The sequence below is a fragment of the Lissotriton vulgaris genome, chromosome 8 (assembly GCF_964263255.1).
Source record: "Lissotriton vulgaris chromosome 8, aLisVul1.2, whole genome shotgun sequence".
NCBI classification, from domain to species: Eukaryota; Metazoa; Chordata; class Amphibia; order Caudata; family Salamandridae; genus Lissotriton; species Lissotriton vulgaris.
Window position 1 is genome coordinate 428,279,767 of NC_141696.1, and position 22,566 is coordinate 428,302,332.

The following is a 22,566-nucleotide window of genomic DNA, read 5'->3' on the forward strand; positions in this document are numbered from 1 at the left end:
GGGGCTCATGTATACGTTGAAGAGGGTGGGACTGAGTGAGGATCCTTGTGGTACGCCGCAGATGATTTCAGAGGCCTCGGACTTGAATGGTGGGAGGCGGACTCTCTGCGTTCTTCCGGTGAGGAACGAGGTGATCCATTCCAGTGCCTTTCCTTGGATTCCGATGTTTCTGAGGCGTTGTAAAAGGGTGCTGTGGCAGACTGTGTCGAAGGCTGCAGAGAGGTCGAGGAGGATGAGGGCGACTGTGTCTCCATTGTCCAGTAGAGTACGAATGTCGTCTGTTGCTGCGATGAGGGCGGTCTCAGTGCTGTGTTTGGCTCGGAAGCCAGATTGTGAGGGGTCGAGTGATTTGTTGGTTTCGAGGAAGGCGGCGAGTTGGTTGTTGACAGCTTTCTCGATGACTTTGGCCGGGAATGGAAGAAGCGAGATGGGGCGGTAGTTTTTGAGTTCGGTGGGGTCTGCTGTTGGTTTTTTCAGAAGGGCGGTGAGTTCAGCGTGTTTCCAATCTTCTGAGAAGGTAGCGGAGTTGAAGGAGCAGTTGATGACGTCTCGGAGGTGTGGAGCTATGACGGAGTCTGCTTTGTTGAAGATGTGGTGGGGGCATGGGTCTGTGGGGGATCCAGAGTGGATGGAATTCATCAGGCGGATGACGTCCTCAGTGGAGATTGGGTTCCAGGCGTTAAGGGTGTTAACGGGGGGGAAGATGGCCATTTGATGGTAGGGTGGGTTGGTCTCCGGGTTGGTTGTCAAAGCTGTTGTGGATGTCAGCAATCTTGTTGTGGAAAAAAGAGGCTAGGGAATCGCAGAGGGTTTGAGAGGGGGTGATGTCGTTGGAGTTGGCCGAGGGGTTGGAAAATTCCTTGACGATGTTGAAAAGTTCCTTGCTGTTGTGGGCGTTGTTGTCAAGTCGATCTTTGAATGCTGTTTTCTTGGCTTTTCGGATCAGTTGGTGGTGAGTGCGGATGGCGCTTTTGAAGGCATCCTTGTTGCTGGTGGAAGGGTCTTTTTTCCAGGTCTTTTCAAGGGAGCGGCACAGTTTCTTGGATTTCTTGAGGTCGTCGTTGAACCATGAGGCCTTCTTGATGCTAAGTTTGTGTTGACGTTTTTTCAGTGGTGCTAAGGTGTCGGCGGTGTTGGATAACCAAAGGGTGAGGTTGGAGGCTGCTTCGTTGGCGTTAGAAGAGAGGGCTGGGGAGGTTTGAAGGAGTGCAACCACAGGACTGTAACACAAGCAGTTACAACATGGCCTTTCAGAACGTTATTTCTTTTTATACAGACCATGCAGCATACATGCTCAAGGCATACAACTTCATGTTGAGAAATCTGTATACAATCTCGATGCAAATCACCTGCTTGGCATACATCATGAACTTTGATGGGGAGTCATTCCAGAAGCCTTTTGTGGAGCTAAAGCCTTTCCTGCTGTACTCCTCCTGAATCTTCTACATGGCTGGTAGCAGAAAGCAAAGGTACATGCAACACCTTGCTGAGACTCTTGGGATGAAACCACGAATGGCACCTGACCCATGAAGTCCTTGCTGGAATACAGTCCGTGCAACCACAGGACTGTAACACAAGCAGTTACAACATGGCCTTTCAGAACGTTATTTCTTTTTATACAGACCATGCAGCATACATGCTCAAGGCATACAACTTCATGTTGAGAAATCTGTATACAATCTCGATGCAAATCACCTGCTTGGCATACATCATGAACTTTGATGGGGAGTCATTCCAGAAGCCTTTTGTGGAGCTAAAGTCTTTCCTGCTGTACTCCTCCTGAATCTTCTACATGGCTGGTAGCAGAAAGCAAAGGTACATGCAACACCTTGCTGAGACTCTTGGGATGAAACCACGAATGGCACCTGACCCATGAAGTCCTTGCTGGAATTCTTGGTTTGCTGCTGTTCTGTACCAAAGCAAGCACTTTGATGCCTATTCTGTTTTTTTTAACCTGAGATGCATCTCAGCAAGTCTCCCCTTGATTACCTTGCAAAATCTACAAAGAATTCTGGATAGTCAACAGAAATTGTATTGACGTTCAATTGGACATTGTGGCAGAAAAATGTCAAGGCATTTTAAGTCTGATGGGTTTATTCCAGAGTCGGGCACCAGTGACAGGACTGTATGACTATCTAGTCGACCTCCACCTGAACCTCGTAAATAATTCAGTCCTCTGGAGTCACTGCAACCATTCCTAGAGACTGCAGCAGGGGCTAAATTGATTCTAGCACAGAGAAAACGGATAACCGCTCAGCTTAATGACGTATTTGAAAATTCCCTTGAAAGGGTGGGCAAGTACTGGGGGGGGGGGGTGTCATCAGTCATTGGGTTTTTCAAACAAGTATGCCTTTTTTTTTTTTGATCAAATATATTTTTATTGAGTTCCACAAAGCGATATCTTACATACAATATTTGAAGAAACAAAAAGCTAAACAAGTATGCCTTTTTAATCTTGTATGACTCAGCACCCTACCCAAGGACAAGAGTGCTTATTCGGCCATCCCTGGTTTGAGCGAAGTTCGTGATTAGGAACTTCGCCTCTACTTTGAACATGTAGGTCCAGAAGCAATGCAGGCATCTGTTTCTGGGGTGATTGATACTGACCTATTTTAGCGTCCAATGTCTGACCACATTCCAGTCTTTTATCAGGTGGCAGTTTTGTACAAGAACTGCGTAACCAGTTTTGCAGATGCTGAAAGCACCAGTTTTACAGAATGATTTTGTCAGCTAGACTTCGGTCCTTCTCAGAACAATCCATCCTGGCATTATTTTTACAATCTGATCAGCAGCCCGATATTGAGTTAGATTTCGGCTGCTCAGAAGAATTTTTAATCTATGCCCGATATTAAAACCGAAAGAAACAAATACAAAGGTTGGTTGGGTCGTACCCATTGACAGATTTATGTCTTATATATAGACCTTGACCAAAAACAAAGTGTCTCCATTGTAAATTTACAAAATACACATAGCCTTCTCAGTGCAAAGAATTGCAATTGTATTCTCCACAAAGTACATCCAAATTCACAAGTGGCTCAGCTCAGTGCTCAAGGTGAAAGTCATGTAACATAAATATTACATGACACATGAAGTATATAGATCTGGCAGGGTAAATACTGTAAACAATGTCTTGTTATAAACTTTAAAGGTGTAACATACCTTACAAAAATAAGATGTTTGTGTTTGTTGCTGAAAGAATTGCAAAATAAAGTACCACAAAAATGGCCATATTTGTCCTGAAAAAAATCAATTTTGGTGCTACAACATTTGCTTATCCATGCTGCAGTATCCTGGGCGAGGGTGGGGTGGGAGCGTCTGTCTTGGCATTGCTACAAATAATGATTAATTTGTGCTATTGTAAATTTGCAGACCTAGCTTTTGAAACTGCTCTGGTGATATTTCCACTGCAAGAGTTTTCCCTTGAGCCAATCAGCCACCATAGTCCCCGAAGGTCTTCTCAGTATACAATATGTGCCACTTCTGTCCTTGCCCTGGTAGTATGAGGCAGCAGGCAAACATTTGACATGTGGCCCATTTTATTAGGGTCAAGAAGGTAGGGGATAATGAGAACACTCACAAGCCGCATCATGATGCTCATGTTGATTGATGATGGCATGACTAGGCAATGCCATGAGTGCTACCTGCGGAATTTCCACCCCACAGTAGTAAAATACGCCATTCATTAATGAAGAGGGCTGCATATATGTTTTACTTGCCAATGTGAGGAAAAGGGTAGATTTTTAATCTTCGAGATATATCAATCCTAGTACAGACACACGTTGCGACAATCTACAAAAAGTTCAAAGCTTGTTCGTCGTATCTTTCCTGTGGTTTGATTGCATGCATTTTTAATCCTTTATTACCTTCTCCTAGGATTTGGGCAAGTGGACGAAAGCACAATGGAGAAGACTGTTGAAGTCCTGGAGCGACACTGTCATGTGAATATGAACCATGCCATAGAGACAGAGGAAGGGCTGGGAATTGAATACGATGAAGATGTAATTTGTGATGTGTGTCGGTCCCCTGACAGTGAGGAAGGCAATGACATGGTCTTCTGTGATCGGTGCAACATCTGTGTCCATCAGGTACCTACCACGAAATGTATGAATAAATTAAATTCATTGTTGTCATTTCCTACTGTTCCAATGATATAATCTTTCAAGTGTTTGGTTGAGTATCTTTCCTTGTGCAGGCAACCTCATAATGTCTGGTTATAACAGTTTGTCGTTGCTGAGAGCCTCATCTGATATGCCTGCTATTTCTCCAGTATTAGGGGTGTCTTTCATAGATTCACATGCTTGAATATTCCCCGTCGTCTAAGTGGGAGTCCCACGGTAAATAAAATAGCAATAATGCTAATATATATATACATATAGTATCATAATAAGTAGTAAAACAGATAAAATATATACTGAAAAACCTTCATTGCATTAGAGAGAAAAAACTCATTTGCAACATATCAGTGTCATTATGTTAGTCCAAACTGCAGCCAATCCGGCTCAAGCACCCTCTAAAACCTTCTCCTCAGAAGCTCAAGCCCTCAGATTTTCTACCGCACGTCGTGTAAAGGGAGTCTCCCTGAGCTCTGCTCAGTTTTTTCTTCATATCTACTCTTCTCTCAGTTTTCACAAGATGTCAAGTAAGAAGTCTTTATTTAGACCTTGTTCTTCCTGTGGGAAATTGCGTTTATTTGAGAAGGACCCTCACGAAAAGTGTATTTACTGCCTGTATCCTGAACACAAGGTGGTTGACTGTAGGTTCTGTAGAACTTTCAATCCTAAAACCCTCAAGGACAGGGAGGGTCGTCTTCTTTTATGGCTTAAGCGCCTTCAAGATAAAGACACAGTTATTTCTGACGCAGAAAGCCTTCAGTCAGCTCCTTCTTCTGTGGCTTCAAAGCGTGGCAGTGTTCAGGAGTTACCATCTCCTTTTCTGAAGAAAAGAAAGCTGGCTTTGACTGTGGCTACAGTGCCACCTACTGCTACTGTGCCTGCTGTGACTACGCCCACGAGACCTGGCTCTCAGGCATCTTTTCCAGCCTCTATGTGTGGTTACACTTATGACAGCGCGGTCGCCGACGGGCTCGTCGACGACCATTCCGATGACGAGATTGGCTACTGTGGCTTCGTCTACGACTACGGTCACGTCGGCGTCGTCGGCGAGATTCTCGTCGACGGCTTTCACGTCTACAAAAGCCTCTATCTCTTCAGTCCCGTCGACGATCCCTATTATATCGTCGACGAAAAAGCCAACGTCGACGTATAAGCCATCGTCTTCGATTCCGTCGACGTCTAAGATCTCGTCGACGTCTAAGATCTCGTCGACGGCTAAGCTCCCGTCGACGGCTAAGCTCCCGTCGACGACAAAGCTCCCGTCGACGACGAGGATTCCGTCGCCGTCCACAACCCAGTCGACGTCGAAAACACCGTCGACGACCCAGTCGACGTCGAATACACCGTCGACGTCGAGAACCATGTCGACCAGCTCGTCGACGAGCACATCATCGACGATAGTGTCGAAGCCTTCTAGGTCTACGGAGACACCTACAGCATCGCCGTCTACGGCGACTGTTTCCAAGTCTTCATCGTCTACGCAGGGATCTGCATTAACAACAGCTTCAAGTTCTCTATCCTTCGCCAACATGCCTTTAGTGCCCTTGGACACTTCAGTTTCGGCAATGAAGTCTTCAGTCAGCATTGTGGAAGATTCCACTCTCCACCTACAATCACCTGCTCTACAGCCACCATCTTAGTTGTTCGTATCAGACCATGAGACGGAATCAGTTCCGGATGAAACTGTTTATGGTGACGCCCAGAGTCCATCGGATTTAATAATTAAATGCCAGGACACTACTTCTGAAGAAGATGAAGATGAGCTGGTAGACCAGCACGAAGACCAATGCGTGCAGGTTCCCATGACGTCTATTCCAATGACGCTATTTTCCAACCTCCAACATATGTTGGACGATTACAATAGACGATTTCCGCCTACCCCCCAGGGTACTCCGGTACATGGATCCTCTGACGTAGCAATTTCATTTCAGCCTCAGCAAACACCTCCTAGGCAGTCTGCTCCTTCAGAACATTTACGTGCACCTCTCTCCTCTAATCCACAATCACATATGGACGATGACTCAGAGACAGAGGAAGGAGAGGTTAATCAGGATACGGAGGATGAATAGGATCCTTATATGGCGGAATTCGATGACTATCGGATTCAGACGCCCTCGCCACAACAGGGCGCTTCAAGTGATTCACCTCCGGTGGACATCGCTAGTTTTCATAAACTAATGGACAAAGCGGCGGACCGCTTTAAGTTGACAAGGGTCCAGCGAGATGAAGACTGTTTCCTTTATGATTTTAAGAATCAGCCTTATAAACAAGTTCATACCATACCAATTATAGAATTTATTTGGAAAGAAGGGCAAAAGATTATGCAGGCTCCTAACTCCTTGCCTGCCCAAATACCTAGATTGGAGAAAAAGTATAAGGCCCCAACGGGCTCGCCTGCATGTCTGCTCTCTCATCCGAAGCCAGACTCCGTGGTGACTCAGGCAGCACAACGTCGTGCGCGCAACCCTGCAGCGCCTGTCACTTCCCCTCCCGATAGAGAGGGTCGACGATTGGATGCAATTGGAAAGAAATTTTCGTCCATGGCGTCAACTTCAGCCCGTGCCGCAAATGCTCTCGCTATTTTGGGTCGTTTTGACCGACAAATGTGGTCAGACATTTCCGTCTTGCTTGCACAGCTTCCAGAGACATCCAAAGCGGAAGCGCTACAGGTCCTTCAGGATGGACAAAGAGCTTCAGAGGAAATAATTGACTGTGCTGTGGACGTAGCAAATACTGCATTCCGTATCCTTGCCAGTGCTGTGGCGCTCCGACGCCAAGGATGGTTAAAATCTACGTCATTCAGGCAAGAGGTCCAGTCAAAAATCATTGACATGCCGTATGATGGCGAATCTTTGTTTGGTTCTCAAATCGATACCTCTTTGGAGACCATAAAGAAGGATACCGACACGGCAAAGTCGCTTGGATCCTTACAATTCAAGAAACAGCCCTTTCGTGGAGCGCGGGGACGGGGCACCACGTCCAATTTTTCACGAGGAGGACAGTCACAGTACCGCCAGTACAATCAGGGAAACCAACGGTACTCAAATCAGCAGTCTTCTCGTCAACAACACTCCAGGTCCTATAGAGGAAAGTCCAATTAAGAGGTTCCAACAACGCCAACAAACGGCAATGACTTGCCAGTTCCACAGGATGTTGGAGGTCGAATCTCGCAGTTTTACTCTCAGTGGTCTCAAATAACATCAGACCAATGGGTTTTGGACATTGTGCGCAAGGGTCACGCCTTGGAGTTCAGAGTTTCCTCCTCATTCTCCGCCTTCGGGTCCGCCACCTCCCCATCTAGAAGAACTACAACATCAAGTTCAACTTTTGTTAACAAAGGGTGCAGTCGAAGTGGTTCCTGTATCTCAGCGAGGGAAAGGTTTCTATTCGAGGTTTTTCCTCATTCTAAAGAAGACGGGGGAGTGGCGTCCCATTATGGACTTGAGGTCGCTCAATCTATTCCTAAAACAACAATCCTTCCGCATGTTGACGTTGTCGGAAGTCTTGCGACTTCTCTGCAGCGGCGATTTTTTAACGACAATAGACCTGCAAGACGCCTATTTTCATGTACCAATTATCCCTCAACATCGGCAGTACTTGAGATTCAAAGTGGGACACAATCACTATCAGTTCAAAGTCCTACCTTTTGGCCTCAGATCAGCTCCTCGTGTGTTCACGAAGGTTCTGGCCCCGGTCATGGCTTATCTGCGTCTTCAGGGAGTCCAGATATTTCCTTACCTGGACGATTGTCTTCTAAAATCCCAATCCTCAATCCAGTTGGATCACGACACACGTTTGTGCCAAACCCTGTTCAAGTCTCTAGGGTTGACCATCAATGTGGAGAAGTCACATTTCACACCTCTGCGAAACAGGACATTCCTCGGAGCTGTCATAGACCCGGACGTGTCAAAAGCGTTCATCTCCGCCGAGCGGAGACAGAAGATAGTTCATCTGGTCTCCACCATCAGATCAAAAAAGTCAGTTTCAGTGCGAATGTTAAAATCATTTCTGGGGATGGCATCATCTTGTATCGCACTGATCCCGAATTGCAGGTTACGTACCCGTCCTATAGTGGAGAAGTGTGGCTCAATGCTTAGAGCGGCAGACCTAGATGCAGAATGCTGGCCAGGGACCAGGGTTCGATTCCCGCCTCGGCGGGTGTCGGGCTTAAATTCCTCTGACCGGATATTCTCGCCTCAGTGCCGATTCTAAGCATGGGTCCCACGCTGCAACTCTGGGCAATAGCTTGCTTAGTCTCCACAAAGGCCCCCTGATACACAAGGGATGCCTGGTTTCACCATGGGATGCCCAGGAGTGGACACCCCACAAGGAAAAGCCAGGAGGGGTTCCCTTGTGGTAGGAGTACAAGCGCCGGGATGCCTCCGGGTCACTGTTCGCGCTATACAAATACGCCACATTTACAATTAGACCTACAATGGCGACAGGTGTCAGGGTCGTTCAACGATCAGGTGACAGTCACACCCTGCATGAAGAGCAGTCTGCTCTGGTGGGAGCAACAAACCAATCTGATCGAAGGGGTCTCCTTCCTTGCCCAGCCTCCAGATCTGACATTGACCACGGATGCGTCCATGGACGGATGGGGAGCCCATCTCCTGGACCTTTCCATCAAGGGAAAATGGACGGCGATTCAGAGAGCCTGGCATATCAACAGGCTAGAGTTGCTGGCAATCTTCCTAGCGCTCAAGGCTTTCTTACCTGTGGTGCACGGAGAATCGGTGCTGGTTCAAACCGACAACACCACCAGCATGCACTACATGAACAAACAGGGCGGCACGAAATCTCAGCCTCTGTCTCATCTTGCTCAAAGAATTTGGGAATGGGCACTTCGTCACCACATTTCTTTGACAGCAGTCCATCTGCCGGGAGCATCAAGCATACTGGCAGATTCCCTGAGCAGGTCTGCGTCATCCACTCACGAATGGGAGTTACACCAGCCGACTCTGGACCTAGTGTTCCATCAATGGGGTCATCCCAAGATAGACCTCTTTGCAACTCCAGTGAATCGGAAGTGCCAGACTTTCGCCAGTTGGCATCCTCATCCAGAATCCAGCGGCAATGCCCTACTCATGGATTGGAGCGGCCTGTTTGCTTATGCGTTTCCACCGATCCCATTGGTGCCAAGAACGTTGTGGAAGGTGCGCAGGCAACCCTGCCGCTTGATTCTAATCGCCCCACGTTGGCCCAGGCAGGCTTGGTTTTCAGAACTCCTTCTAATGTCACAATGCAAGCCCATTTGTCTACATCCACGTCCGGACCTCCTGACGATGGACGGCGGACAAATTTGCCATCCAGACCCGTCGACGCTTCAATTGTCGGCATGGAACCTGAATACGTTGAGTTTGCCTCTTTAAGTATGCCCCAAGAATGTAGAGACATCCTAGCGTCTGCTAGAGCTCCATCAACCATCAAAACATATAGGTTAAAGTGGAAACGTTTCTGTCATTGGTGCGCAGCATCCAACGTACACCCAATCAATTCCACTCCAGACCAACTTTTACCGTTCTTTTTAAGTCTTGCTCAGTCTGGTCTTTCACATGCCACATTGAGAGTCTTTTTGGCGGCCATTTCGCGCTACCGCCATGATGGCTCTACGTCTCTCTGTTCATCCAGAATCATCCGAAAGTTCTTTAAAGGACTTTTCAGGAAGTTCCCTCCGTTAAGGCGCCCTCCTCCAGCATGGCACCTCAACGTGGTATTATCACAACTTATGAAACCTCCATTTGAGCCAATTCATCGATCACACCTCAAGTTTCTTACCTGGAAAGTTGCTTTGCTTTTGGCTTTGACATCGTCTCGTCGTGTAAGTGACTTGCACGCTTTTACCATCAAACCTCCGTATTTACAGTTCAAGCCCGATGGAGTGTCACTTCGTACCAATCCTTCTTTTCTACCAAAAGTACCTACTGACTTCCATTTGAACGAGCCTGTCTTCTTAAAGACTTTTTTCCCGGATCCTAAATCTCCTGCAGAACAGCGACTACATTCTTTAGACATAAAACGTTGTCTAAAATTCTACATTTCAAGAACAGCCCCTTTCCGTAAATCCGATCAGCTATTTATAGCATATGGACTACTGCGAAAAGGGCATTCAGTGACTAAACAAACAGTAGCACGATGGCTCTCTTCAGCCATATCATTTTGCCATCAGCAGGCTGGCAGGCCTTTACCTACTCCAGTGAAGGCACATTCTACAAGAGCGATGGCATCGTCCACCGCGTTGTTTGCCGGAGTGCCTCTACACCAGATTTGTCGAGCAGCGACATGGTCCAGCAGGCACACCTTTACCAGACATTATTGTTTGGAAGCTGTCAACGAGGCAGATACCGCAGTGGGGCAAGCAGTGCTTCGTCATCTTTTCAAATAAGGTGAGCCTCTGTTCCCTCCTCCATTCTTGAGATTGCCTTACTTTTAAGCTATATGTTGTTCTTCAATTGTTTGGAAATGTTGCAATCTCAGCTCTAGGAGGTTACTGCTATCTATTGCTAAGTATTGGTGTCTTTCATAGATTCACATGCGACCCACCTATCCTCCCCTCAGAGGCTCTTCTTCTCCTCATGCGCTATTATTACTAGTGCTACGAAAATCTGAGGGCTTGAGCTTCTGAGGAGAAGGTTCTAGAGGGTACTTGAGCCTGATTGGCTGCAGTGTGGACTAACATAATGACACTGATATGTTGCAAATGAGGTTTTTCTCTCTAATGCATTCCTATGTAGCAACCTTTGTGAAGGTTTTTCAGTATATATTTTATCTGTTTTACTACTTATTATGATACTATATGTATATATATATTAGCATTGTTGCTATTTTATTTACTGTGGGACTCCCACTTCGACGACGGGGAATATTCAAGCATGTGAATCTATGAAAGACACCAATACTGGAGAACCACCTGTTTGCAGGTAAGTAACAATTGTTCTTACATTTGCAGAACTAGCATCATAGTAAACTGGATCTCTGAGTCTTGAATCGATGGCATAGCTGCCTAGTAAGATACATTTATATATTATCCAGTTAATTTGAGAGTCATCTTCTCAGCTACTGCCAACACTTCCTGTGCCTTCAGGATCTGTTTCTCTTGCGTTGCCTCATCTTTGCATTGGTTTTCTATATCATATTTGGCTTTATCTAGGTATGCAGTTTATGTACATCCATTCTATACACGTTTTCCTTAAACTATGCATGCAAAATGAATGTCCTATTTAATGAAAAATGCACTCTAAAGTCATGGGAACAACTTCAAGTAGCAAGACCTGAATCATCTTCTTGTGGCTGTATTGAGGGCGATTAGAAGTAAGCCCAATAATTCTTCTTCACCACTGCCGTTTACTAGGCGGGTGTTTACTTCCATGCCCACCTCCGATTGTGATTTGTTTGACTGACATTGATAGGAGTAAAGCTCCATCTGTATCCAGGATGTGAATGTGCCTGCCAGGAGTTTAATAACCATCAATCTGGCAAAACCTAGAAGTAACAAGAGCCAGGGTCTGTGACTGTCTGCATGCTGTGGTATCTTGGATGAAGCAGAACTGTCTTCACCTTAATGGGGGTCAATTGCCTGGATTATGGCAATGCTCTTCAGGTTAAGGCTAATAAGTTCCTTATGTAATGCCTGCAAGACATCTAGTTTGTAGCTGCCTGTGTAGTCTTCCATTTTCAAACTGGCACCTCGACAAGTCCAGTTCTGAGACCACTTCACTGGCTACCAATCAGTAAGCAGTGTATTTTTAAGATACTTTGCCATGCCCATATAGCCACTATACAGTGAGGGTCCAGTCTACCTTCGTTGACCAGAACTAGGTTTTACCAGCCAACTAGGAAACTTGGATCTTCTTATCATAAAGGCTCTTAAATGGAGCAATGACTCGCTGCTGAAGGAGTTTCTCAGCGCTTGCTACTAGACAACGGTACAGTAAAATTAAAACAACCAGATTTTTAAGAGCTTTTTAAACTTGGAGACGTCAGGACAGATACAAATGTACAGGGGGAATGTATTCCAGTGGAAGGGCTTAAAATAGGCAAAATATTGACCCCCAAATCTGGCCGTGCTAAAGCATAGTATCCTTAAACATGCCTTATTTGTAGACCTGAGCAATCTAGTGGGATGGTAGTGAAGGAGTCTAGAATGTAAATAGATGAATGAGTGCGTTCTGACACTGCACTAGCCACCCCCAGTCGTGTATGTAATATCCGAAATGGAGGATGGTCATTTTTTCCATCTTCTACCTTACCATTGGAACAAGTTGCCCTTTCATATTTGTTTCCATCAGTTTTACTGTTTTTAAAAAGTTGTTAAGAAATCTGGCTATTTTACCTATGTGACCTCTTGTCTGATTTGCCTGCTATAGTCACTCTCTGTGATATACTTATTGCGCCAAGATACTCTTGTTGGAGTGAGCTGTCTGCAATATATTAAATGCTGTTAACAATACCTGAAAACATGTACTTTTATGAGTGGTCAAATTCTTGCTCAACCATTCACGTCCCAGTACGCTGGCAACGTTCCCCTTTGAACATGTTTATGACCATAACATTACACTAAACTACTGTGATTGTCCATGTGAGCGAATTTGAGTGTAAATTAAAATCTTGTGAATACAAAACTTGATGTTCGAGGCATATGAGCTGCATATTGTACACTTTGCATAGACCGCCATCTGGTGTTGGGCTCGGATGATTGCATGTTGTTTTTGTCTTCGAAGAAGTGTTGTAGTCACGAGCCAGGTGACTCCTCCTTCAGTGCAGAGTGCACATGGGCTTCGGCTCCATCGTTAGATTGGTTTTTTTCCGCCATCGGGTTCGGATGAAACTTGCTGCGCTCCGGTTCGGAACAGTTTCCAGACCTCTTCGACGCACAATTACATTCACCTACTGTATTGTTTCGATTGCGTGCCTTGGACGCGCACCTCGAAAGCTTCCATCACTCTTCGATGCCTGTGAACTTCGACGCGGGCTGTTGGGCCTACCCACACCAATTTTGACGGACGTCGATGGAACGGACTCAATTTAAAAAATGTTCAGTGTGGTGCTAAATTTCCACACTCTGACCTGCATCCTGTCTGCAATTTGTGCCTCTCCCCAGAACATCGAGAGGACAATTGTGAAGCCTGCCTTTCATTCAAATCGAAAAAGACTATCCAGGATCGTCTAGCTCGACGCCGAGACATGCAGCGAGGCACAGGCTCCATTCCGGACATCTTCAATCCAGGTCCCGACCTTCCTGAGCCAGAAGAGATCATGGACTCCGAAGTAGACGTCTCCGACGCAGAGGTCGATGATGACATCACTCCGGGCCAAAGGGACGTGAGTACTGAAACCCCGACCCAGCCCAAGACAATGGCACCGGTAACAACTTTGCGTTCAGGCTCAGGTTTACACCGTACCAAGACTTCGAACACCCCGCCCTCGGGCTCGGCGCCAAAGGACAGACCAAAGCAATCCGGCTCGAGCCAACCACTCGACGCCGAAAAACCACCTTCGGCGCCTAAGACGCAACCATCAGAGTTGCCACTCTCTCTTACGTCCACACCGACGAAACACTTGGTGCCGAAACCAACAAAAGACCCCTCGGCAGCGAAAGAGTCAGTTAAAAGTCAGCGCCGAAGCAAATCGATAAAGCATCGACACTGAAAAAGCTGGATAAACCACCAGAACCGAAAAAAACAGATAAAGTTTCGGGTCCGAAACAAACTGAAAAACCTTCAACACCGAAGCATATAGAAAAAACCTTTGTGCCATCAAACCACAAGGCACTGAAAACTTTGGAACAGAGTAAGGCCGTGGTACCGGACAATGTCCCAAAACACCCAAAATCAAGTTCTAAAGACAATTCTTCAACGCCAAGCAAGTCTGCGGAGTCTGAAGACCTTTTCTTCCCAGATCCAAAGCAAACTACAATATTTATCCACCCAAAGACTGGTCATATAGTCACCAAGCTGCCTGCAAAGAGGTAACCAGAACATTTAAAAAAGTTCCAGTTCCTCCAAAAATGATTCATATAGCAACTAACACTTCTCCTCCACCTTCACCCCCACCACCTGATAACCCTAACTTGATAATTTCACCACCACACTCTCCACATTTAGAGGATGGTGATGATTCACAAGGGCATGGAGATGTAGATGGATGATGTAATGCGCTTAAGTCCTGTCAATTCACCACAGGAGGCAGACCCATGGCATGATTATAACACGGATCCTGATATAACTAATGATCCAGAATTCTACCCCTCAATGCCATCCCCACCAGATGATGATGTGGGGTTTGCACAATTTATTAATAGGGCAGCTACATACCACAAAGTCAAACTCCATATCAGACCCTGTGCAAGAGGACTTTTTGCTAGAAACTTTCGCACAACCACAAAAATCTACGCATGTATTTTCTATGTTACAGGGCCTTATTAGACATGCTCCTGAGGTTTTTAAAGACCCAGTCAGAGCTAGGATTCTTAACCCAAGAATTGATAAAAAATATAAAGCAGCCCCTAGTGATCCTATCTATATTAAGTGCCAACTTCCCTTAGATTCTTTAGTGGTAGGCAATGCACGTAAAAGGGCAAACTCACAGGGATCAGGTGACGCAGCACCTCCCGACAAAAAATCCAAGCTATTAGATGCGTCAGGAAAACGTATGGCGCCTCAGGCGGCTAGTTTATGGAAAATTGCAAACACACAAGCCCTGCTAGCAAGATATGACAGGGCTCACTATGACGAGCTAGAAAAGCTCATTCAACACCTTCCACCATTTTACAAAGACAAAGCTAATGACCTTGTACAAGAAGGCAAACTAATTACCAATACTTCAATAAAATGTGCACTAGATGCAGCAGACACCGCGGCACATGCCATAAACACTAGTGTGCAACTACGTAGACACGCATGGCTTAGAGTGTCTGGCTTTAAACAAGAGGTGCAAAATAAAATTCGAAATCAACCATTTGATCAACAGCACCTTTTTGGACCTGCAGTTGATGCATCTTTAAAAAAAATAAAAAAAGATACAGAAAGAGCTAAATCTATGAGGGCCCTGCAGTCGCCATCTGCCAGAGGTTCCTTTCGGCGCTCCTTTTACAGAGCAGGGTCCAAAACTACCACATCAGAACACCCTACATCCTCCTATAAAAGTCCAAACCAAGTCTACTTTTCTAGGGTTTACAATAAAGGAGGTTACAGAGGTAACAACAGCAAGGGTAGAGGCAGAGGTAACAACACCCGCAACTCCCCTAACAACAAACAGTGACTTCCCTACGCTTCCCCCCGATCATCCCACTCCTGTCGGGGGGGGCGCATCTCACAGTTCCTACCTGTCTGGAATTCCATCACAACAGACAAGTGGGTAAGACAAATTATCCAGTATGGTTATTGCCTGGAACTCACTTCTACACCTCCCAACATTCCTCCAAGACAGCGCCCAATGTCATTAGACCATCTAGTGCTCCTCAAACAAGAAGTCAAGGCAATGTTACAAAAGGATGCAATAGAGCCATTTCCTCTAATCCATCAAGGGACAGAAGTTTACTCCCTTTACTTCCTTATCCCAAAAAAGGACGGCTCTCTAAGACCAATATTGGATCTCAGACCGTTAAACTGGTACATTCATTCAGACCACTTCCACATGGTCACTTTACAACAAGTGCTTCCATTACTACAGCAAGGCGACTTTCTCTCCACTATAGATCTAAAAGACACCTACTTCCACATTCCAATACATCCCTTTCACAAGAAATATCTCAGATTCGTTGTAGATGGCCAACACTACCAGTTCAAGGTGCTTCCATTCGGAGTCAGCACAGCAACCAGAGTCTTTACAAAATGCCTCGCAGTAGCAGCCCATCTCAGAAGACAACAAATTCATGTCTTCCCCTACCTAGACGATTGGCTTATAAAAGCAAACTCCCAAAACAGCTTTGTGCAACACACGCTTCGCAGAATACAGTTGCTTCACGATCTAGGATTCACAGTAAATCTAACCAAATCCCACTTCCAATAGTCTACAATGCAGCAATATCTGGGGGCAACAGTAAACACTCGAACAGCCAAAGCTTATTCCAATCCCATCAGGATAAACGCTATACAAACACTAGTTCAAAAATTTCAACCAAAGAACACTCTACCCGCAAGAGTGTTCATGCAACTAATGAGTGATGGCATCATGCATTTTTCTCGCCCCTCGTGCGCAACTACGAATGCGTCCATTACAGGAATGTCTAGCACAACAGTGGAACCAGGCTCAAGGTCAACTAACAGATCTGGTGTTGGTAGACGACCGCACCCATCGCTCTCTGCAGTGGTGGAGCACAAAAAACCTTGCCAAAGGACAGTCGTTCCTCAAGCCACTTCCACAAATAGTGCTAGCGGATGCGTCGCTCACCGGATGGAGAGTACATCTCAAAGACAATATCACTCGAGGGTTATGGACCTCAACAAAAACAGTTCACATAAACTATCTGGAATTGTTAGCGATCTCTCTAGCGCTGGAATAATTTCAACCACAGCTCCTCAACAAAGTTGTCTTAATCCATACAGACAAAATGACGGCAATGTGTTACGTACAAAAGCAGGGGGGGGGGGACACTCTCCAGTTATCAAGTCTAGCACAGAGCATCTGGAGGTGGGCCATTCTGCGAAACATATACCTCCTAGCAGAGCATCTACCAGGAGTACACAATCCGATAGCGGATCTGCTCAGTCGTCAAACTCAACAGATCCACGAATGGGAACTTCATCCTCAAGTTCTTCTTCCATTCTTTCATATGTGGGGACAACCAAACATAGATCTGTTTGCCACACACAAAAACACAAAATGCCAAAACTTGGCATCCAGGTATCCACACCCATTTTCCATAGGCAATGCGATATGGATGAACTGGTCAGGAAAATTTGCTTACGGTTTTCCGCCTCTCCCACTCATTCCATCAGTGGTGAGGAAACTTCAACAGCATTCCCTTATAATGATCCTAGTTGCTCCAACATGGGCAAGACAACCATGGTTCACAACTCTGCTGCAGCTATCAGTAGTGCCACATTAAAAGCTGCACCTCTCTCCCAAGTTTCTCACTCAGAACCATGGAGAGATTAGACATCCAGATCCCAGCCAGCTTAATCTAGCGATCTGGCTCCTGAAGTCCTAGAGTTTGGTTATCTCAACCTTCCCCAGGAATGTGTGAACGTTATCAAAGAAGCTAGACGCCCTACAACAAGAGCGTGCTATGCTGCTAAGTGGATAAGATTAGTCATTTATTGTTCTAACAATACAATCGACCCACTAGATGCTTCTATTCAAAACATCATTTGTTACCTTTTGCATCTGCAACATTGTAATCTAGCATATATATCCATAAGATTACATCTAGCTGCCATAGCAGCTTACCTACAAAACAGACAACATCTGTCGCTTTTTGAAGTTCCACCAATAAAAGCTTTTATGGAAGGGCTTAAAAGAATAATTCCTCCAAGAGCTCCACCATTCCCCGTGTGGAATCTCAATATAGTCCTTACCAAAGTCTTTGAGAACTGAGCTCTAAGAGTAGATGTAGTCCTGTTTCGGAAACATTTCAGCGTTTAGAAGGCTACCAGCTGTAGGACTGTCCTTCTGTAGGATTTAGGGGAAACACTTATGAATGAATGATTGGTGAAATATCTTAAAGCCACAACATTTATAGCAACATGGTATCACATGTGAGGCTAAAAATATTATAACATTTCTTGGAATGCAACCCAGCTTAATTACCAAGGACCAAGAATCATTCAAGCATTCCATCAATCCCATTTTGTCACATTACATTTCCTGTCCTCTCAGTTTCACTGACTGTGGCGGGTATGCTCACATGTCAGTGCTAGCTGTGCCTAACGACTCTGAGGGGCTCAAGACTGCTTTGCAACGGCTTGGTCCCTGTCTGTACTGGCAGAGTTGAGGTAAACAAATGATGGACTGGAAATCATCCGGATATAATTACCAGCAGTGAGTTTAATTCAAACATTCCACCATCTCCCTCTTTTTTCTTTTTTTTTTTTAGGTTGTTTTCATCTATTAGACCTCACCAGACAATTTTAGCAAATGTCTTGTAATATGTGACATTAGTCAAGAGTGATGGATCGACTAGATTATTATATGCAGATAACTCGTGACCAAGCGACTTATCCTCTGTCCTGGTGAGCTAAATAGTGAACAGCTGATGTGAGACAAAGCCTGTTGGTAAAGGGTGTTTTAATTTTTAGAGCGAATGCACAAGAAATATTACTTGACCCTTTCGTAGGCATGACTGTCATTAAACTTGCATAGAATCTGGCCCTGAACCCAGTAACTGATACAGTAGTGGTATTGAAGATTCAGTGCTGCAAAGCCCAAAGAAGTCCAGGTGGTGTAGATAAGCGATCAGGAGCAGTCCAAGATGCGTTTTGAGAATTCTGAAGTCGATAGAATGTGGCTGCTTTTTTCCATTCTTATTTATTGGCTCCGTTGTTCCCATGTGACAGCTGATCTAGCGACCTTAACGTTCCCAAGCAGCATGAAAAGCCACGTGGACTACTGCGAAACTTTCAGCACATGCCTAAATACCAAACAAAATCTCACCATTTGGCGAGGTTTACCTTAGAATATTGTTTGTGGAGGTCAGGTATCTAAAAGGAAATCTGAAAGATGAGTGAATGAAAAACAGATGGTACAGAGTCTGCATGAGAAAGAATGAGGGTCATTTAAAGATATGAGTTTATTAGAGGGAGGTGAAGGAATAACCACAGATGTGATATCCCTGGTAAGAGGTTATGATCTACTGTCGGGAGAAGGGCTACTGTAAAATGAGAAAGTTCTGGGAGGTTAGTAAATGGACTGAAGAGGTCAAATCAGTCTATAGGCGAATTTCATAAAGTCCTGGTATAGAAATAGTTGTGTGCTGTGAGCGGAAGGACACAACTAGATATGCACACTTTCAATGTGTTTTTGGAACGGCATGCTAAGCAATCTGGATAATAATTAAAAATTACGATCTGTGAACAGTTAAAGTTATCCACAAAGTGCTAATGAAATTGTGTAGGCACTTGAGATGGCATTGATCGATTATCTCATAATGGCAGTGCTGGTTGTCCGGTTTCTTCCTTGGAGCAGTGTTTAATTTGACCTCCGGCTGTCCGGTTGATGTTTAGACCTGCTCTGGCACAGTAACCAGAATGCCTCCACCTCATGACTATCCTGAGTGGTGCAAGAGTCAGTATATCATTTTGGGATTTCCTTGGTTTTCTGTTATTTTTCTAATTGGCTGATTGTTTGACTGTGACCGCTCCAGTTGAAGTGCCTGCAGGGCTTATACATGAAGTTTTATTAAGGGATCGGTTTCCTTTGCTCCTCCAGGCCTGCTATGGGATCCTGAAAGTTCCTGAAGGCAGCTGGCTGTGTCGCACATGTGTCCTTGGGCTTCATCCAGAGTGCATCTTATGTCCGAAGAGTGGCGGAGCCATGAAAGCTACCAGGACGGGGACAAAGTGGGCTCATGTGAGCTGTGCTCTTTGGATACCAGAGGTAATACAAAAGTAAACTTTTTGTGCAATTGTAGAATCAACAAATTTACATTTGGCCAATGAATTGTCCGCTGAACGAGCTGTGAGAGAAGCATAGTTCTGTGAATCTGTTTCGTATTAGTCATTGTTGCAGCAAAACTTTTTTTTGCATACATTTTTATTGGCATTTAAATAAGAAATAATTTTCACATTAGTATATAGTTTGTCAAGAAAACAAAAAAAAAACACTCCTATCCCAACGTGCTCAACGATAACAATCCGAAAGGTCAATATGCTGAACAAATGAAACGGCCTTATGCAAGAGCTGGTTCATACAATTGTCCCCACACTATCACACACAGATGTAAGGCCTACTGAGCGCAAACCGCCACCACCTCCCACCCCTAACCAGCTTCTTGCCCACCTACCCTCTTGTGTACTTCACAGCACACAGGGCAGGGCATCCGTGGACACCAGAAGTTTGGCATTGTTGCGTTCAAACTTGCCATATCAAGTGAACTAATGTCCAACCAAGTTCTCCAGGGAAAGGTTCTCTTGATTAACATAGTGTTGAGTGCTATAAAAGTGATATTTGCAGTTCAACCATTGCATTTTATTACTTTTTGCTTAGTTGTCTGCCAGCATTTCATGATGACATGTAGATCCTGTCGTTCTAGTAAAAGTTTACTGGGTTCGTTGAAAATCTTTAAATTATTTTCTCTTTTACTTGGAGTAAACAGTGTGTCTGTAATCCACCAAATACTCTGGGCTACTCCAATGGGTACCAAATACATTTGAAAATACTGTGGCTTTGTTTCTGGGTAGTCTGTGCAAAGGTGAATATTGCTTTCACCATGAAAGAAATTGGCACATGAAAAAATGGGCAACCTTAAAGAAATGGTGCAGATTGTTTCTTGTGTTTTTTTTAAGTTAAAATGCTGAAGCAAAAACACATTTCTACATACTGTACATCTCTTTAGTTGGAATTGTTGGTCAGGGCCATTTCATTGAGCTGGAAGTAGGCAACCTATGTCCAGTAGAGGCATATGAGTGTAACCATTTGAGGGGGGTGGTGACTGTTGTCTGCTGCAATTTGTATTGCAGGTTCCTCATGCTGAAAAGTGGGTTTAGTCTCTTTTTGCACAGGGTTAGTCGTGATGGCGCTTGGCTAAGAGACAAGTACATTTTTGAAAACAATTGTTTTCAGGGGTCCCCTGACGCTCAATGCAGGCTTAGATTTAAAGAGCTGTACACCATTTACTCTAGTGGTATTATTGTGTGTTTCTCCTGAGTTTCTGTCTTGCATTGCGTTATTGCAAGTTGCAGCCTCGGTTGTAGAGGGTAGGCACCGCAAAGGCGTGCTCTTTTCTCCTAATTTAAGTTAATTCGTTGTAAGCTGCACATTCACTAATTTTTACTCCAATTAAGAGCAGCTTTAATATGCAGCCACCAGTAACATTGTGTCGTGTACAACATTTATTTCAGGTAGATATTTGGAGCCTTTGCCCCCAAACACTAAGGTACCATGTATGGTATGTGACACATTTAAGTTGATTGTTTCTTCCACTGAAATCCGTGGAGTTCTTTAAGGGCTAAAGTTGATGTATATCTCAAAAAGACCAGACATACTAGGAACAGTGTGTTATAATTCAAAGGACCAGGGGTGCCTATTCTTCAAAAAGCTACCCTTAGAGGACAGTACAATCGTTGCTTGCCTGTATGTCCCACTGTTAACAATTTCCACTAAACACCATCCTGTTCCACAGTTCACAACAAGCCTTTTTTTTTAAAAGGAGGGAAAAAATAACACCACAAAATCCTTGTGCAAAAAAATGTGTGAGAAGATTGGAAAGCACCTCACGTTAGTAACACCAAGGGTGCTGCTGGCATAGGTTTACCAGTGTACCCACACTATCATCATCGGTGACTTTCCAAACAGAAGAAAATGTGAAAGTAAAGATTCCTCCAAGGTGAGTAATCCGAGAAACAAAATCAGTGAAAAGACGGCTCTACCAGTGCAAGAGTCACCAAAAACAAAGTGAGGAGATGCAATCCTCAAAGTTAAAACGAGGTACCGCTTACTTGCACAGGAAATTTTATTAAATGCAGTGAGCGTCCTCAAATAAAAACTGCATCTATTTGCCCATTCACAGATGGTTGCCAAGTTAACTGGATGACCACCTTACTGCCCTTCATGGGTTGCGGACAGCTCTATGGCTGATACGCCATTTGGAAGTTCGCTGTTTGCAAACTTTTACTCCGGAGTTCCTAGTTGATTCATGAATGTGCAGTGGACTTCTGGTTAGTTTAACCCCCTTGCAATAGTCTTATTGGCTCTGGAATTTTTTGGCATAGCATTTTGACTTAACATTGGTTGAAGTGTGGCCACAGGGCAGCCTTTATAGAATTAAGGCATTGATCAATTGTGACACCCGACTGAATTCTGGCACTTAAGTCTTTCATATCGGGCTTCCGTATCATTCTCATATTGTAAGCCACTGAACCATTGTGTGCAATCACCTTACTTCTGCTTTATGATCCTTATGCATATTCTGAGGCGCTCAAGTATCCGCTGTTGCTCTACGTACGATGCATTACACAGTAATGTTCAAATGCCTTCAAGAAGAAGTAAGGGCTACCCCTTAGCAGCTGGCAATCAGAGCTTCAGGTCTCTAAGTAACAATTTTTTTAAAGAGTTTTGTTTACACTCCAACAAGGCACCAAATACTACAAATACTGAAGCTTTCTAAGAGAAATAACGTACTTTCCTCAATCATTTACTTTTGGTTGCCCGGGGCCAGGTGTCTTGTTGCTTAGGGACTCCTGCTTTACTTTTGGGTTAAGGTGTTTGATTGTTGTTTATTAAAGCAACATTTAGAGTGCTAATCATCATTATGAATATACCTTATGGGTGGCTGTTCAAACAACTTACTGCTACCTTC

The 22,566-nt window shown here is 44.7% G+C and overlaps 1 protein-coding gene across 1 annotated transcript in view; it reads left to right on the forward strand.

The window, feature by feature from the left end:
- Positions 1-22,566, forward strand: part of JADE3 (jade family PHD finger 3) — a 225,772-nt gene that overhangs the window by 183,058 nt on the left and 20,148 nt on the right. Inside the window, exons 6-7 of the mRNA XM_086934199.1 lie at positions 3,874-4,085; positions 19,479-19,646. Coding sequence (XP_086790325.1) covers positions 3,874-4,085; positions 19,479-19,646 — 380 coding nt within the window. The remainder of the gene's footprint in view (positions 1-3,873; positions 4,086-19,478; positions 19,647-22,566) is intronic.